We start from the raw sequence: 20,394 nt of genomic DNA on the forward strand, positions 1-20,394 counted from the left end.
ACTCACTCTGCCTTCTTCCTCCCAGAATTCAGTTTAGTTTTCCCCATCTACCCCTATTCTGCCTTGTGCAGGCCTGTGACAGTTTCCTTATTAACAATAGTATTTAAAGCATACAGAGGGGAATTCCACATTAGTCCATTCCTGAAGACTAATCTTTGAAACATTCAGGACATGCTATTTCTTCCTACAGGGTGACTTTAAGTTTTTTGAATAAATGTGCTTACCTTCAAGTGATTACTCTTTCTTAATAACTTCCCTTTGGAGTCATTGCACTGTTGTGGTAAATTATCATAGACTGAGTGGCTAAATGAGGGACATATACAACTCATAGCTTTGAGGCTGGAATGTTGTATAATTAAAGGAGGTCAACAAGAGCCCATAATAAAAGATAACAATGTTTATTGGGGATTATTCACAATAGAAAGCCTCTGCTATGTGGGCACTAGTGTTGTGAACTTAACTCTGACCACCAACCAAGTGCAAGGAAAAAGATGGATGAGCATGCTTCCTGTATGTGCTTATAGTACCTCAGACCATCCCCTAATGGACTGGTAGCTCAAAGGCTATTGCCTGAATGAATTCCCACAACACCTCCTCCTTTTGTCTAAAGAAGAGGGTTTTAAACTTAAAACAGTATTATATACAATAAGAACAAATATCAAGTATTGTCCAGAAAAAAGAAAAGGCAAAAATATATATAAGAACAGAACTACAATCAACATGAACAAGATTAACAAGAAACATGTGTTAAATGTCTAGACTAAGGAAATTAGCAAATAGCAGATTATTTCTGTTAACAGTAGCTTTCCTATCCTGAGTAATCTAAGTCTTGTACTGAATGTCTTATCTAAATTATGAGAGTAAAGTAGCCATAATTATCTAGTCTTCAATATCATCAAAGACTTGAGAAGGAAAACAATATTACCTATGTAAGCAGGAAGTGCAAGAAAGCGACTTTGAAAATGTACAAAAAATGACAGAGACGGTTGGCTACCGGGGCCAATCACCCAAAGTCTCATTTGCAATGTTAGGACAACCAACTTTGCCTAAAGCTTAGAGTATCTGGCAGATCATTTTCAGAGGCAGGAAAATTTGGAAATCTTACCCTCTCTTGGCAAGGTCCAGCCGCCATTTTTGTTTGTATTCTGCTTGTCCAGTATGGACAACCTGCATATTGTCAGCAGTTAAGACAAGGGCAGCTTTTTGCCCAAAAGCCAGTTTTGCCAAAAATAAAACAAGTTCCAAGTGGAGTGTCTTCAGTGCCCAATATTTTCTTGGGAAGAGATTGGTGCTACCAGGAGCAATTGTGTCTCATGTCAGCAAAATCCTGAGTTATTTAAATGTGATATTTTAGAGTTCTTTGAAGTCTTTGAAGATTATTTATCTATGTACGATGCAATCTCTGTGCATTTAGATAACCTGACTAGTCTAACTATAAGTATGATTAACATAGTTGACTATTGACTTGTAATTCTTAATACCTATATAGTTTAAAGACTAAGGCTTTCATTCTAAAATGAAATAATCTTTAAAAATATGTGCAGCAAAGGAGGACAATGACCCCAAAATGTAATATGTGTGTGTGTGTATGTCTGTGTGTGTATATCTTGATCAGAGGTAGAAATGTATAGTGCAATATAATAAATACATCCTAAAATTGCACCAATATACAAAATATCTTAAGCAGAGGTAGAAGTACTCATGCATACGGTATGACAAAATAAGTTTCCATGTTCAGGGTGCAAGCATGTTTGTTTTGGGGCAAAGCCTTCTTCATTGTGACAGTTTCTCACTGACCATGTGTGGAAGAGAGAGATCTCTGTCTGTTCTTTCTCCCTACCTTAAGAGAATAATTATTTCATTCTTAATACCCCACCTTTGTACCATTCTCTAAATCTACTTCTATTTCTAATTACTTCCAAATACCTTTATATTGGGGGTAAGATGTAAACATTCAGTCTTGACATTGTCTTTTAAGACTGTGTATGAACCTTGTCCACATAGTTGTGTGTGTGAGAGTGTGTATGAATGTGAATGTGTATGTGTGTGTGCGCACACGTACATACACAATTGATGTACAATTCAGGTGGATGCCAGAAGACAAAGTCAGTTGTCATTGCTCAGGTCTACTTTGTTTTCTTTGTTGTTGTTGTTGTTTGTTTGTTTGTTTGTTTGTTTTGAGATGGGGTTGCTGTCCTAAAACTTGTTGAGTATGCTGGGGTGACTGGCCAGCAAGCCCTGGGGATCCCTCTGTCTGCCTCTCCAACATTAGGACTGCAAGAGACTGACAACACACCTAACATTTTTTTAACTGGTTTTTGAAAATCAAATTCAAGTCCTTGTGCTTATAGGACAAGCACCGGCATTACTGAGGTGTTCCTCTAGCTTTACGTCATATTTTTTAACGTTTTAAATCAAAATGCCTTTTAAAAACAAAGCACTCTCCAGTTCACCATGCTCCATGCTTCCTCGCCATCCTATCTTAGATACTCCCAGTGGTATGGACTACAAAGTTTCTGTTGGTATTTAAACTTAAATTTTATAGTTTCATTATCAATCAAGATTCAGGTATTAAAATATTCTTGGTCTTTCTCTTACAGGATGGAGAGCCTAATACGGGGAAGGCATCCCCCACAATATCAGCGAAGTCCTTATAAGGAGGCTCGTGCGGCACTGCGGAAGAGACCCGAAGAGGAGTGTAAGTATGTCTAACCATAATAACCATGCTCTACATAGATTTTTGGTGAATGGTACAAAACAAGAAATTAGAGAGGTATTCAATAAACATATACAAGATTGACCTGATTTTTTTTTATTACAACAAATACAAGTAAGTGCTTTGAACCCTATTTTTCCATGAGTATTCCTCTGGTACTTTAGGGACTTCATGTGGCATTCGGATTTTGTGTGAAATGGGAACAGAAAAGTCCACACAGTACTCTAACTCCTTTGAGATTTAGAGATACACCATACATACAAATGTTCTGAGGAGCCTAAAGTAAAGAAAATTATGAAATGTGCTTAAAATCAACATTTTGCAATTTCCTTTAGGCTACAGTTCTCTTTTGAATATTTTTTTCTTTCTTAAAATGCCACACTCTTTGAAAAACACCAGCTACTGGAGAAATAAACGCCTAAGGGTAAATGTATACCCATTTGTCAAACTGAAAATTTTAATTTAATAGAATTTAGTAAAACGTTTTGAAAGATGGATGGCATTGTAAAAACACTTTAATCCAATCGCAAACTATTTCATATTAGAACATATAGTTGTCTGTAGATATTTTCTTTAAATATTTATATCCCATAGCATATAACAGATTTTTGGAGACTTTTGATGTGATATTCATATTTGAAGTTTGTAAGATGACTCATGAAACTAACTTTCCTTGTGGTATTTGCATACAGTTATTTTTGGCATACTAAATTGTGCTCCATTATGACAAACATTCATCTAAATTTTGTCCAATTTTAAGACTTACATTTCTTAACTGTGAAGTTTGTGCTGAACTCCACAGACATAGATAACACAGTAGATTGTTAACTTTATATTTGCATTTTAAATTAGATTAAAGTATAGCTAAAGATCAAACACACTGCCTGCACACTCAGCCAGTGAATAGTCTCACTGTGTGCTGTAGTCTCACTCTGTGCTGTGTAGTGAAGTCAGTGTATACCTCTTGGCAGTAACTTCTCTGTCATTCACCAGAGGGTTGAATTTATGTCCTATTGCCTTATAAATAATATCCAATAAAAACTAAAGTGTGAAAGTGAAGATGCTTCTCAACAATAAGCACTTATGGAAACATAGGCATCACGTAGTGTTTAGATGCTCCGCAGAGCTACCTTTAACTTCACAGAAAGACTCAAGTGCCCACAACTTAGGCTAAATGTTCCACAGAACCAGTCCAGAGTCATTTATCTGGTTCTTTATCAGAAAATTTTTATTTATATATTTTATTTTTGTTCTTTGAGATAAAGTTTCGCTAGGTGTCCTAGACTGGCTTCCAACTGATGGCATCACACAACACTTAGGAAAGATATAAACTCCTATCTGAAGTAGTGGTTCTTAAATTGTGGCATCTAAGTCGGCAGCAAATAAATCATCTGAGAACTCACCAGATGAGCGGAGCCAAAGGCTTATGCCAAAACTTGCTTAATAAATAACTCTTAAGACTAGAGTAGTGGTCTGCAGTTTAAGAAGCAATATTAGGAACTGTGATGCAAGGTTAAGCATGAAATCATCAGCTAAGCAAGTGATTGATGGCAGACAAGAGTAAGTCACCAACTTCACAAGACTAATGATGATGGATATACTATCTCATGCTTAAAGCTTATTTCCTTCTGGTATAAACGATGTGTATTAAGATACTTCATATGTAGCTAAGAGTTTATTGCTATAATTGCTACAAGTCTTCACAAAAAGACTTCCACATACATATAGATATACATATAATCTTCCCCTGAGATCTAGATTGCCCCTTATTAATGCAATGAGAATTTCTCCTTCTGCTCTGATAGGGGAACATCATCTCCCGATAAAAAGACACCATCTTTTTAATAGCAGAGACAACATTGTGATACTTATTTAATTTCGAGGCACACAAAAAGGTCTGTTCTGAAGCACAACACGTGTAACAATAACCCGCTGCAGAACACTGTGTTGCCTTCATGAATGTCTCAGTTTATATACTTCTAAAATTTGGGTGATGATGTGTCATGCGACTACTGTGAGATGAAGATTTATATGAAGTGTGTTGCATAGAACCTGGGACACGAAGTTTTACTCAGCCTTTTGATTTCTTCCCCTTCCTCTTTGTCTCTTTTAGCTTGCTAATATTACTGTCATATGTCAAATAAATCTTTTGTTTGAGGATAGTAGAATAAACTTTTTATCAAAATTTCATTGTATTCAAAAATTCATGAAGCTTTCAATCGCCAGCACTGCCAAAAACTGAGATTTTGTGTTATTCCTTTTTATAGAAAAATAATGTGTGATACAGTAGACTCTCCACACAGATGGTATCAAGCTGACCTTGCAACAGCTAGATTATAATTCATGTTATCTGTCAGTGCAGCTAACACATGGTATAGTTATATTCTTTTGATTCCTCAGGTTCAGCCTAGGGCCCATTCCACATCTTCTGCTCAGTTCCCAGGGAAACCTGCCACCCCAGAAAAGCAGCACCACAGAGAGCTCAGGAGCATCATCTACCTGTCAAAAAAAAAAAAAAAACAACAGAGAGGAATGTGGAGTTTTGTTCAGATGACAGGGTCTCTTTCTGAAGGGAGGTTTTGATAAATGGAATATTTCACACGGCTATATTTGATAACCTATAATCTTTTATAGTGTTTTCAACATTGAGATCAACATTAGGTCACCAGACACTGCTCTTAGCTGGCTATTAAATATTAATCTCATCTAGCTGTGCTATAGCTAGCAAGACTGTGCAAATATTCAGAAAAAATGAGTTGATTCTTATACAAACAAATTTTTATACATGCCCAAGTTATTCCTCATTTTAAAAAAGTCAAATAAAAATCTGTTCTCAAACCACATCCCTAATCAGCTAAAAACACATGTTTATGTTCTGTTCCAAAAATCTCTTTAAAGAGTGTTCTATGGCAGCCCCATTTGCTTGCTTCATGCCTTCTCCTTCAAAAAACCCTGATGCAGCTCCCAGCCTGTCACTCGCCTAGGCCAGCTTCCAATCACATCACCAATAACCTCTTCGTGCTACTATATGACTTTTCTATTTCCACATCACCAGTCATAATAAATCCACTGGCTAAAATATTTGTTTATTGTCTCTCAAATATGAGTTAAGAGTTCAGTTCTAGATTCTCTGCTTATGTCTTACCAGAAGCTCAGCTTGGGAAGGATCCATTTTTGAGTGCTTTCAAGCTACCGGTCTATTTTATTTCCTATAGATTTGAAGAACAACTACCACCTCTTTTGCTGGATGCCATCTGGGGACAACTTTGAGGCTCCAGATGCCTTCCAGTTTGACTGCCTGGACACTCTAAATATGGATGCTTATTCTCCCTCTTCACAGTCAGAATCTTGCTCCTGTTTAAATATTTTCACCTGACTAAACCAGAACTACCCATGATAATCTCAAACTTTTATTAATTCAAAATATTTTCTGGAGACATAGTGTCAACCTTTGCCATAGTATCTGTGCCATAGTCTTTTGGCTAGAGGAAGGTCACAGTTCTCTGCATTCCGCAAAGGAGTGGTTTTTATAAGAATCCAACATCAGAAGGTACAATAATATTCACAACACAAGCTTAGAGTTCTACTTGCCACTTGCTAAACTCATCAAGCATTTTTAAGTGCTTTCTGAAAAATAAATAATCTGAATGTTTACATTCTTTCTAAATTCATTTGTTGAAATCTGATTACTGATGAATGACAGAAGGGACATGTTTTGAGACAGAGTTAAATGGCTAAGAGAGGATCATTGTAAATGGGGTTGATTACCTCATAAACAGGAACCACTGAGGGGCTTCATCCATCCTATGCTGTGATCACACATGGAGAAGGAGCCGCCACGAACCACAAAATGGCCTTCACCAAGGTCTCAAATCAACTGCTCCTTGATCTTGGAACTGTGAGAAAGGAATTCTTCTGTTGATGAGTCTCCTAGCTTGCCACAGCTTGTTTCAGCAGGAACAGATTAACACAGATGCTTTAATGGTCATGACCCTTTTAACACTATACTCCTTTAATTTTCTTCCAGTGTCTCAGGTTACCCTCTTGCACACTCGACTGTCTCTTTACAGCCATAAATACTACTTTCTGGAAGGAGTGCGAAGTCGTCTTTGTTCCAAATACACTGCCATATAGTACTGCTACAGCCCACCTTATCACAGTGTCAGCTAGCTCCATAATCAGATGACTCACAGTTGATACCTCCAACCCTGGCCTCTCTCCACTGATCTATATGTTGACTTAACACATCTTAGCTGGTTCAATTACGTAAAATCCACAAATTCAAACCTGAATCACCCATACCCCCTTCAAAGCCTGAGCTCTTTCCAATATTTTTGTTTCACTTTTAAACGATAATAAAAATAATTTAATCTGAGGGTCATTTCTCATTTCCTCCCACCCATTTTGCAATCTATTTTGATTTCAAAGTCTTTCAATGTCACTTTGTAAGTACAATTTAAATCTTTCCACAAATAAATTTTGCAAAGATTGCAAGGTTCTAAAGAATACTCCCTTAAGTGATTTCCCTAAATACAGTTCAGAAAGTCTTTCATCTTAACATTACCCTAAGGTTTTACCCAACAAAGACAAAGGCCTTCCTGTATGTTATAAGACCTCACAGAGTCCTACCTCTGCTCACTACTTTAACTTCGTCATGCACTTAGCTCCTCCTCTCTCAGTTCCAACAACACTAGCTTGCTTTTAATCTTTCAACATATTTAGTAGCACAAACATAGAGTATATTGTTGTAGAATATTATTCTAAGATGTGGTACATTTGTTTATGATGTAGAACATTTGTTTTAATGATGCTAATGTGTGTTGCATTCTTTTATATTGCATTTCTTTAGCTCTGTGAAGCTGCATTACTTGACCTTTCCAAAATATCTGATTGGTCTAATAAAGAGCTGAATGGCCAAAAGCAAGGCAGGAGAGGTATAGCTGGAGTTGACAGACAGAAAGATTAAATAGGACAAATCTGGGCAGAAACGATCTAGGAGCAAGAGAAGGGGGAAGACGGTGGGCAAGCCACCCAGCTACATAGCAAGCCACAGAGTAAGAAGAAAGGTATACTGAAATAGTATAAAGGTGAAAGTCCAGACACAGAAGATAGATGGGATAATTTAAGAAAGCTGGCAAGAAACAAGCCAAGCTAAGGCAGGACATTCATAAGTAAGGATGAAATTCCATGTGTAATTTCTTTGGGAGTTGGGTAGTGGGTTTCCAAAAGAGAGGGGGAAAAAACTGGTCTCCAGTGTGTATTTTTTATATCTTGGTTAACAGTTAAATGATCAAGCTGTGTGGGACTCTTTCTGAGCTTCTGCTATGTTCCATTCGTTTGCATTGCCATGCTGTCTGAAAATGTGGCTCTTCAGCATAAATTGAAGTTGCGCATTTTGCATATATATACATATACATATATATAATTATATTTTATACCTTTAAAAAAGAAAACAATCATTTTTCAATTTACATACAAAACCCAGTTCCCACTCCTTCCCCTCCTCCCATTCCTTCCATTTCCCTGCCCTCTCCCCACTACTCCCCATCCACTCCTCAGCGAGGGTAAGGCGCATTACTTTGAGGAAGGACCAAGGCTCTCCCTACTATATCTAGACTGAGCAAGGGATCTACCTCTAGCAATGTTCTTTTTGCTTAGGATTTCTTTGACTATCTGTGGTCTTTTGTGTTTCCAAATAAATTTTAGGATTGTGTTTCCTACTTCTGTGAACAATGGTCATCAGAATTTTGATGAGGATTTGTACTGACTCTGTATATTAGTTTTGATAATATACCCATCTTTGATGATTCAGGGGGATGAAAGGTGCTTCCAACATGTGTCTTCCTCAAGCTATTATTGTTGTTATCTTTATTATTATTATTATTATTAATTATTATATCTTAAAGTTATCACCTCCTTGGGCAGGTGAATTCTTAAGTAGCTTTTGAAGCCATTATGAATGTGATAATTTTCCTAATTCTTTCTGAGCAAGTTTTTTGTTGGCTTATTTCTTACAACTTTACTAAAAGTGTTTATCATATCCAAAAGTATTCTGGTAGAGTTTATAAGTTCTTTTAAATATAGAACCATATCATTTGCAAATCCGGACAGTTTGACTTCTTCCTGTACTGTTTATTTGCCTTTTATATCTGTCTCTTATTGTTTTAGTTATGATGTAGTATGTTAAATAATACAATAAAAAATGGAGTACAGACCTAAACAGAGAACTCTCAACAGAGGAATCTAAAATGGCTGAAAGACAGTTAAGGAAATGTTCAACATCCTTAGTCATCAGAGAAATGCAAATCAAAACAACTCTAAGATTCCATCTTACACCTGTAAAAATGGCGAAAATCCAAAACACTGATGACAGCTTATGCTGGAGAGGTTGTGGTGTAAAGGGAACACTTTTGCATTTCTGGTAGGAATGCAAGCTGTATAACCTCTTTGGATGTCACTGTGGCGATTTCTCAGAAAATTAGGAAACAACCATCCTCAAGACTGAGTAATACCACTTTTGGGTATATATCCAAAGGATGCTCAATCGTGCCACAGGGACATATGCTTAGTTATGTTCATAGTAGCATTGTTTGTCATAGCCAGAACCTAGAAACAACCTAAATGTCCCTAGCCCGAAGAATGGATAAAGAAAATGTGGTACATTTACACAATGGCGTACTACACAGCAGAAAAAAAAAACAACGTCTTAAATTTTGCAGGAAAATGGAGCCAGAAAACATTATTTTGAGTGAGGTAACCCAGACACAGAAAGACAATTATCAATGTACTCACTCATAAGTGGTTTTTAAACATAAAGCAAAGAAAACCAGCCCACAATTCACAATCCCAGGGAATTTAGACAACAGTGAGGACACTAAGAGACTCATACATAAGTCTAATCTACATGGGAATTAGAAAAAGTCAAGATTTCCAGAGTAAATTGGGAGCATGGGGACCTCGGGGGAGCATTGAAGATGAGGGGAGAAGCAGGGAGGGAAACAGAGAAAAATGTAGAGCTCAATAAAATCAATAAAAAAAGATTTAGTATGTTATATTAAATAGTAGTAGAGAGAATAGAGGTCCTTATCTTATACTAGAGTTTAAAGAAAATATTTGAATAAAATAAAATAATTGGATATTTTTACCCATTTAGTATGTTGTTGGCAAGAAGTTTGTTATACTTTATTAACTATGCTGAGATATATTACATTTATTTTTTATTTCTTCAGAACATTTATTATGAAGACACTCTGAATTTGTGAAATGTCAATTCTGCATTTCTAACAAGAAATCATGTGATTTTTGAGACTTAAACTTATTTGGCATATTAACTTTTTAATTTTATGCATATTGAACCAACAATGAATTACTCAGATAAAACTCCCTTGGTTATGATATGTGGTCTTCTTAAATTGTTTTTAAATTCAATTTACAAGTATCTTGTTGAAGAATTTTGTTCCATGTACACCAGCGACATTGTCTTAAAGGGATTTTGTTTTGTCTTGTTATCCAGTTTTGACATCAAGATTAACATTGAGTCTATGGAATTACGTTGGTACTGTTTCTTTCCTTTCTCTTTCATGTAACACTTTGAGAAACTTTGTAGTGTCTCATCCTTAAATTGAGCAGAATTCAGCAATAGATCAATTCAGTATTGGGCTTATTTTTATAGGGAAACTTTTAATTACTGCTTCAACCTCCTGGATCTTTATGAGTCTGTTTATGTTACTTATAACTTTAAATTTAACTTGACTTTAACTTCTTATGCTGTATATGTTTCTAAACTGATCCATTCCTTCTAGGTTTTCCAGTTCACTAAACTATAATATTTGATGTATTCCTTAATGATCTCCTGGATTTTTTTGAAGTCTGCTCTAACAGTTCCTTTTCTTTTCTACTTTTATTAGTTTGGTTTTTAACTCTTTTTCTTTTAAATGAGGTTTTATTGATTTTTTTCATTTTTTTTAAAAATCAACTCTGTTTAATCAGTTTTGTGTTTTATTCTTTCAATCTCAATCTTATTAATTTCTTTCTAATCTTTATTATTTCTTGACATCTAGTGTATTTGGACCTGAATTATTGTTTTGTTCTAGAATCTGAAAGTTCACTATTAGGTTATTTATTTTAACTTTCTTTTTTTTTGATATTATAGATATGAACTTTTCTCTTAGGACTGACTTGGTTGTATTCCAGGGGTTACTGTAAGAATGACTACCATTCTTATTTAATTTAGGAGTTTTCAGTTTTCTTCAATGACTTGTTATTAATGCAGAGATATGTTGTTCAGAATGTAAATACACCTGTTTTTTTGAGATTTTTGTTACTGTTGAGTTCTAGATTATTCTACCCTTGGCTGGTAAGAGACAAGTAATATTTCATTGTAATTGTTGTTGAAGTTTGCTTTCTGGCCTATGATGTCATCAGTTTTAGAGAAAGTTCCATTTGTCACTAAGAAGAATGTGCACTTTCTATCTGTTGGTGGAAATATTACAGGTACATCTGCTAAATCCCATTGGCCTGTGGTTCTTTGGCTCTTTGTTGGTATTTAGTTTGGGAGACCTATCTAAATATGGAAATGTGGTACTGATGTCTTCCATTGTTGTTGTATCAGGATATATGTGACCATTTGTACCCCTTATTATTTATTTTATGAAATTGGGAACCCCCAAGATTCAAACAGTGCTAGCAAAACTGAATATGTACTTGACCAAATATGAATGCAGACTAAATTTCATCCCAACAAAAATCAACTGAAAATAGATCAAAGATTTTAAAACTTGAAAAACTAAAAACATAGGGAAAATATTTCAAGATGCAGGAACAAGCAAGAACATTTTAACAGGACTGCAGTTGCACAAGGAATAACTCGAATTGGCAAATGGGAATGAATGAAATTAAAATATTCTTCCACATCAAAGGAAACTATCAGAAAAGTGAACAGGCATTCTACACAATGAGCCAAGTGTTTTGTGAGCCATACTTCATATCATAGTTAATTTTTAGAATATATAAAGAACTATAAAAGTTATCACACACACACACACACACACACACACACACACAACTGTCAATCAGTCATTGGGTCAATGAACTGAATATTATGTTTAAGAAAACTACAATAACCTTACCAAACTAAATACTTATATCTTGCAATTCTTTCAAATATCAAAATGTCTTAACATTAGCCATTTTCATAGTGTTATAGCATGTAATTATGTTAATATCTTCTTATGAGCCACTGGAAGTGAAAGGACCTGGTCTTACACTTGGGATGGCTTTACAAACTCCTGGGATTGTCAAGTGAAACCCCAGAGTTCTGACTGTGTATTTCCCACCATACATGTCATTTTGCTTAAATTGTTCTTGTATTTCTTTTTCCTCCTACCACTCCACTACAGAGGATAGAGCCTAGAGTCTCATACATAATAAGCAAGTACACCAACACTGAGTTACATCCCACCACCTCTTCCTGTTTTTCCATGTTTTTTTTTTTAAAGAAAAAAAGAAGATCTTGATAAGTTGTTTAGGTTGGTCTTGAAGTCATTCTGTAGTTCAATTCAGTCCTGAACTTTTTAGTCTTCCTGACTCAGCCACCTAAGCAGCTGAGATTGAAGGTTTATGAAACAAATCCAGAATCAATTGCATCATCTTTTTACATTGTCTACCATTTAACTTTTCTCTTTCAGAGATTGGGAGCTGCAACAATTACCCTTGATAAGAAGTATAGATTAAATATGTTAGTGAATCAAAAACTTAAACATCAGTACAACTTAGTACTCTATGATAAATAGAGGGAAAACAGTGCAGAATATAAATACAACATAGGCTTCTCTGGTGGAAAAGACTTCTCTGGTGGAAGTTTGGAATCTCAGCACGAGGAAAAGAAAAGCAGGGTAGCAAATCCTGAGCTAACCTCAGCTACACAGTCAGGCCCTATCTGGAAAACAAAGCAACAGAAAAGTGAATCTGGAGCTCTGGTCCTCTAGTCAGCTTCATCTCAGCTGTGCTAGGTGAAAAGAGTTCTTATTTTCAGAGCGTCTATATTTCTATGTGATGCTCACCTCTGTTCAGCAGTTCAGCTTTGCGTTCATATGAGGGGACAAGGCCTCCCCAGTCCTTATGCAAGGATCCTTTCTCAGATGACTATCACATACACCAACGGATTAGAAAGCTGAAACTGTACTCAGTTGAATTCTCTATGTGCACACATATAATCAACATATTCCACGGACTACTTGCTTTATCACAGTACAAAGTAAGATTCAAGAGTGGTTAGATAAAGTTGGATTCACAGCTTGAACTTTCTTACACTTTGAAAATCAGTAAGACTTACTAAAAACCTGGTACCACCCTGAAGTATTTCAGATGTGTTTTGACAGTTTTATCACTCAAGACAGGACAGTAATAAAAGGAAATATCGGCAAAGAGCATACTTAAAGAACACTGTATCCTTGCTTGGATTTAGCTATCTTGTTATTTCTGCAGCATCTCTCCTAAGATGATGTATTAGACAAAGTTAGAAAACATCCATCATCATTTACTTTTCTCTCACCTGTGACCTAGCTACTCACTTGTTTGTGTTGAACTTGAACCTTCACCAGACACACCCTGTAGTGCAATTTGTTCGGCCACATAGCACTTCACTATGAATGTGTTTCAACCACTGGCATCCATGACATAGAGGAACCAAAGAACAAGGGATCTTTGACAAGAAAGAACAGGTAAAATACAGAAAACTGATAGTAAAGCTTTGAAAAGCAAGTGTCATCTAAGACATTTTAGTAAAGGGTTGATTTGTTGTCAGATAAAGGACTTTTCAAATAACATCCTCACTGCTTAGAATTGTTCTGTTCTTTATCTCTCCTTCATGGCCACATTTCTGGTGCCTCTCTGCCCTCCTGGAGTGTCTCCTAACAGTCTTTGGACAAGACAAGCTTTTCATGTACTTCCTGAAGTCTTTCTGTAGTAGTTCTTGTAGATACTGGTTTGTTTGTGTGGTATTTCCTGTAGTACTTTTTGTAGTTCCTGGGTTGTTCATGCAATACTCTTTGTTGTACTTCTTCCTGTAGTTCCTGGGGTGTCCGTGTGGTACTTACTGCCAAGCGTATTCTCCTCCTACCTGCATGTCTTCTAGCCCCCTCGGTTATAAGCAGCTTACAGGTAGAACAGATAAACTTTATGTATCATTTTATCTCTAGTATTTTATCTCTAGAATTATCCCATAACATTAGACATATAATCACTTCCTTAGACAGTGAGTAGTCATGAAAGATACAGCTTAATTACTACTGCAGTAGGTACAGTTAAAAGGATAGATTTCTAAAAGGATAGAGTTTTATGACATCCAACAGACTACTTGTATATTCCAGTAGCAATCTTGGCAAAGTGCCTTGCAGTTAAAGATTATTTGTCATTCCTATGATTTACAAAGACAAGATTGGAGGACATGCTTGTGATTTTTGACAATGGAGTTCTTTACAGTAAATAATTATGTAATGTTTCTTTATCAAATCAACTCCATGTAAAGAAACTGATGCGGGGACTCCTCCAAATCTTACCAATTAAGCAAACTGCTCCCCTTTCTAACTATAATCAGAAGTGCAATTTTAAAATGTCATATAAGGAGTTGGAAAGATGGCAGCTGTTAAGAGACATAGCCCTTTTCCAAAGGACCCACATTTAGTTCCCAGCACCAACACTGGGATCTCCCACCCACCTGTCACTCTAGCTACAGGTCATCTGACACACTTCTCTGGGTTCCATAGAGACACACATACAGTGTACATTCACACAGACACACACACACATAAATTTTTTTGTTGTTTTTTTCCAAGACAGGGCTTCTCTGTGTGACTTTGGAGCTTGTTCTGAAACTAGCTTCTTGTAGATCAGGCTGACCTCTAACTCATGGAGATCTGCCTGCCTCTACCTCCCAAGTGCTATGATTAAGGGCTTGTGCCACCACTGCCCAGCAATGTAAATATAATTTTTAAAACTTTGACTTTTTCATATAAGTGTGTAACAGTCTGATAATCAGATTATCATAACTATGGCAAATAGCACAGGTAATTGTTATTTCAGATTATCATTATTAAAAGCTCTAGTCTTTTAATAACTGGCCCCTTGGCTCTAAGACCATAGGGAAGCTGCACACCTTAAGAGAAGCAAGTAGAAGAACAAAACTGCTCATTTCATGGCTAGGAAATGAAAAAGAAAAGTGGCAGCAGACTGAGTCTTATCATCCTTATTGACAACCCAGTCATCCCAAACCAATCATTTGGCCCAAGTTTTCCACCCTACCCCTCCAATAGTGCCTCTCTAGGAACAAGTCTCTACTTCATGAGCTTTCAGGGTCTCTTAAAATATAAACAGGAACATAATGTTAGGAGGCTAGATAAGAACAGAGAAGACTCTATGTCTAAGGTTCTCCATAATTCTTATCTCCCAATCTATTCAGTGTAATCATTAAGCCTTTCACAAGCTAAAGAAGCATTCCATTTCTCTGTAGACATCAGACCCTTCTTTCTATTAAGTCATTTGAGGATCAGAAAGGAAATGCACAATAAATTTTACTCCAAGAAAACTCTGAATCAAAGTCTTGACACATCATATCATGTTTTATTTTCTTCTAACATTATGTCCTATATATCACCACATGTCACCAAGATATGTTCAAATTACATTCATTTACCAAATACGCATCAAGGGTCTGTGTATGCCTCGCTCTCTACTCCCTGGAGCTTATGATACATAAAGCTAAGGTCCATCTTATATGCCAGTTTTATACTCAATGTTTAGCTAAAGATTAATTTTATGTGTGTATAGTGTTATCTTTCCAGACGAAGTCATCCCTGTTATTAGTAGAGTGAGTAAATCAAACTACCTTTCTCTACACTTGGTCGGCACCATCCAACCTCTGATGGGCTGAAAAGAACAGAAAGGTGGAGAAAAGCTGGATTCTTGATGTCACATTGAGGGCATGGAGCCATTGATTTTCTCTGGTGCTGTTCTGGAAACAGAAGATACAGCATTTCTGCACCTTGGCCTCTGTTCTCCAGGCATTTAAGCCACTTTGCTGCCCACTCCAGGTCTCCAGCTCACAAGCAGAGGCACTTGTAATTCTCAGCCTCAATAACTGTTGTAATAATATTATAATTATTTTAATGACTCTCATTATATGTGTAATATATTATATATTCTATTAGTTCAACATTTCCATAGAATGATTGATACACAATGAACAAAAGTTTAAAGACCAAGTAGATGAACACCACTATTCTTGATGGAGTTGGAGAAAACAGACATAAAACAAAGGAAGTTATGGAACATTCATAGATAAATCACGCTGTGAAAAAAATGGAGTAAAGGCACAGATTTAAGAGTGAAAGCAATGTCAATGAGGGGAACTGAGATGCTTGGAGAAAGGATGTTGTCTACATATGGTTGAGAATCTATGAGTTGTGCTTGTATAGTCAACTAAAAGAACTTTCCACTCAGAGACTGTTTGCAACATCTGGGGAATTACCTAAAACACTGGTTCTGTTTTGGAAAGGGTAAGATATCCCTTTGTTTTCTTTTGTTTTTGCAAAGTTTAGAAACTTGCAGTATTGGACACTCGGGTCATCAGGGCTTATTTTCAGTGTTTTCTGTTCCAGGTCATGTTTTCAGAATTCCCCTTTCCTTGCTTAGAAAATAGGCATTCTGAATATTTGTTTGTCTGGCGAGCCAGTGTCTCTGATCCTTGAACTCCAGTGGCCTCTGTCTTCTGTGTTGCTGTAGAACTCAGGACCACTCAGCTTCTGCCATTCTTTTATATTCCATGGGGAGAAACAACCTCACCATGAGCCTGACCTAAGGCCATTGTCCCTGTTTCAGAATGTGTGTCCCAGGAAACCTGGCGGGGACTAGAAATATTCCTTCAAGAAACCTACTTTCCACAGTAATGGAACTTCGTTCTGTTGCATCTTTTTTTCAGTAGGAAAATGGGCAAGTAACATTATATCACTCCTTGTTATATCTCAAGATGAGGTTGCCATGAAAATTTCAAGATTTTTAGATAGGTAATAGTTTTTGGTATATTTCTCATACGATATTTACAACTTATACATGTATGTATGTGTGTATGTGGATGTATCTTTATTGTCTATCCAGCACATGGGATTCTGAAGAGAAAGTGAACAGACAGGATATGTATATATAGAAATTTATTTTCAGGAATTGGCTCGCCCCATTGTGAATGTTGCCAGGCACAGTAAGCTGGCAGGCTTGAAACCCAGCATTGCAGTTCAAGTTCAAATAATATCTGCTAGCAGAGGAGAGCTCAATCTTTTCCTGCTAAAGCCTTCAACTGACATACTCAACCATATTACAAACTCAGTATGTTTTACAAAAAACCTATCAATTTACAAGTTACCATATTCAAAACAATTTCACAGAAACATCCAGACCATGGGTTATCTGTCTATCTGTCACTTTGGTCTAGTCACACTAGCACATTAATCTTCATAAGAGACATGTGTTTACTTACTCTGTCTGACCTCTCTCTTTCCAAGGTTCTGAACTGAGCTTAGCTTAAATGATTCCCCTTGACTTAAATTCTAATTCTTCCAATCCATTCCCTGCTGTAATCTTGCCATGTTTGTGAGTTGGAGAACACCGTCCACAGGAAACTTCCCACTAATGATGAAATCCAAGCCCAGACAGGACCTCTCATCGCTGTGCCTGTCCCTCTCCATGAGAATTCTCTGGTGCTGAATCTCTTCTTTCTGGCAGCTGCCCACTTTCATAAATTCCTCAAGAGCTCCCTTAGTCAAGGCAACATGAGAATCCATAGAAATAATGATTTTGAAACCTATCTAAGAAAACCCTGCAATTTTTTTTATTTTTATTTTTTTTTGAAAGTAATTTTATTAAATTATAAAAAGTTTCCATTTACGCCCCTCCTCCCAACGCCCTCCCACTCCCCCCCTCCCTCTCCTCCTCCCTCTTTGTCCCCAAGGGCAGTCAGGGTCTCCTGCCCTGTGGGAAGTCCAAGTTCCTCCCCCGTCCCTCCAGGTCCAGGAAGGTGAGCATCCAAACAGACTGGATCCCAAAAATCCAGTATATGCAGAGGAAACCAGTCCCAGTGTCATTGTCAATGGCTTCTCAGAAAGACTGCAGGCCAGCCACATTCAGAAAATCCGGCCACATTCAGAGAATCTGGTTGGATCACATGCTCGTTCAGTCACGGTCCATCTGGCCTTGGTAAACTCTCATTAGATCCGACCCCTTGTATCAGTGGGTGATAGTATCCCTCGCAGTCCTTCGTCATTTTCTTCCTCCTTCTGCTCCTCATTTGGATCTTGGGGGGCTCAGTTCGGTGCTCCAACGCGGGCCTCCATCTGTATCGCCATCCAACGCCAGATGAAGGATCTATGGTGATAAGCAAAATATTCATCAGTATGGTCACGGGCCAAGGCCGGTTCAGGCACCCCCTCCTCTGTCCAGAGAACAATCTGGGGATCTCTCCTTGGACCTGGGATCCCATCAGTAGGACAAAAAGGCTGCCTTCTGACTGGGAGAAGATCTTCACCAACCCCTCATCAGACAAAGGTCTGATCTCCAGAATATACAAAGAACTCAAGAAACTAGACACTAAAACTCTAATTAACCCAATTAAAAAATGGGGTACTGATCTGAACAGAGAATTCACAACAGATGAACTTCGAATGGCCAGAAGACACTTAAGGTCATGCTCAACCTCCTTAGCGATCAGGGAAATGCAAATCAAAACCACTTTGAGATACCATCTTACACCTGTCAGAATAGCTAAAGTTAAAAACACCAATGATAGCCTATGCTGGAGAGGATGTGGAATGAGGGGAACACTCATCCATTGTTGGTGGGAATGCAAACTTGTGCAGCCACTGTGGAAATCAGTGTGGCGGTTTCTCAGGAAACTGGGAGTCAACCTCCCTCAGGACCCAGCAATTCCTCTCTTGGGAATATACCCTAGAGATTCCCAAACATACTACAAAAGTGTTTGTTCAACTATGTTCATAGCAGCACTATTTGTAATAGCCAGAACCTGGAAACAGCCTAGGTGCCCCTCAATAGAAGAATGGTTAAAAACCCTGCAATTTTTATTGTTGTTGATGGTTTGCTGTTTCTCCACTCTGCCCAGATTTTCTCATTCTTACTGCCACTGTTTTTCAACTTATAGTACCCAATTGCTGTTCACACTGCAGTTTGTTTTTTTTTTAGCAGTGGCCACACCATCATAATTTCCTTCACTGTCCCTCTAGGGGACTCCTTTCAGAATGTTCTTCAAAATTCTACCTCAGCTTCTGTAGATTTCTCTAAGTTCTGTGTCCTCCTTTCTACATCTCTGTTTCAGATTGCTCAGATTTTGATCTAATCCGTTTGCTTGAATATCTGTTTTTCCCCAAGTTTCAGATTACTGCTCTTTTTATATCTGTCTAATCTAGATTATGAAATGCAAATGTTCTCCTAAGGAAATTTATGTTTTCCTCCAAAGTAAACAGTTTTCTTTTATTTTCCACTGGTCCATTCCAAGCATATCACTGAAACTGTCTCATTCACTTCTGTGCACTAAACCATCTTATTTACCCCTGTGCATCCCCTGTTAGCCTCAATGTAATAATTTCAATAAATGATTTGACATTTTTAATTCCACTTAAAACAAAATAGATGTTCTTCACCATAAGAATTGGCCATCGCTTTTTATTTTTATGTTAATTCATTGATCTTTGACAGGTGGTGGGAATTCACACTGAGTATTAGTTTTGCCTTAGAAGGACACAGAAATCAATTTCAGGATATAATATTTCAAAGATCTCAGTGACTGGCCCAACTCCACCAATAGAGACAGAACACTGATGACCAAACAGTTCTGTGTACTCAGAGATAAATCTTCTATGAGTTACAATCTTCTCAAAAGTCAAGATCCTCTGGGCCAGCTTACTAAAGCTGAAAGCCCTGAACTCATCCATAAAAACACCAAGTATTACTTCAGTTACCAAAATTATCTTTTGTAGATTTATATTTATTGATGAAAAAAACAACTATTGGAAGATGTGATTTGGGTACTTATTTCAGTGATCTACTCAAGAATTCGTGCCATGCCTTTTTTTAAGCCCTTCCATGGAAGAACTTCTCACCTGACCTCTGTGGATGTAATATCCCTTCTAAAGGTCCTTGCAACATCTTGTGTCACATCTTGTAATAAAGGATGGCCCTCAAAGTTGTTCTCTGGGGGTTCATCTAGTCTACCAGACAGCTCTATCTGCAGAACCAAACATGGAACCTCCTAAGTTCACTCTCAGGTGTGGCCTGTTTCTGATGAGCAGGGATACCCTTATCTTACTTGCTTAGAGACACTGGGCTTGCATGGAGGTTGATACATACTAGGATATCTAGGAACCTGGGCTTACTTCTCTCTAAATGTGAGTCAAGCATCAGTCTTCGGTTTTGTGTTCAAGAGATAAAGTACAAGTTTTCTGAGGAGTCCTGTGAAAACTTGCCTGCCTCCCAAAGCTTAAAAAGAGAGAAGATAGTATCCTTCTCTTGAGTAAGATGTGTCCTCATGTGAGAGCATAACAAATTCTTCTCCACAGATCCTCCTGCCATGTGATAATCTGATGCTCATGTAGGGCCACAGCCTTTGGGAGTAGCTGAAA

General features: G+C 37.3%; 1 protein-coding gene across 7 annotated transcripts in view; it reads left to right on the plus strand.

Moving 5' to 3' along the window:
* The window catches only part of Lrrc7 (leucine rich repeat containing 7), a 464,597-nt gene that overhangs the window by 90,092 nt on the left and 354,111 nt on the right, over positions 1 to 20,394 (plus strand). For all 7 annotated transcript variants that reach the window (XM_087897454.1, XM_085677493.2, XM_048453499.3 and 4 more), the window contains exon 2: positions 2,601 to 2,698. In XM_087897454.1, the coding sequence (XP_087753580.1) occupies positions 2,601 to 2,698 (98 nt within the window). The remainder of the gene's footprint in view (positions 1 to 2,600; positions 2,699 to 20,394) is intronic.

The sequence above is a fragment of the Myodes glareolus genome, chromosome 17, assembly GCF_982192425.1.
Source record: "Myodes glareolus chromosome 17, mMyoGla1.1, whole genome shotgun sequence".
Classification (NCBI taxonomy): domain Eukaryota; kingdom Metazoa; phylum Chordata; class Mammalia; order Rodentia; family Cricetidae; genus Myodes; species Myodes glareolus.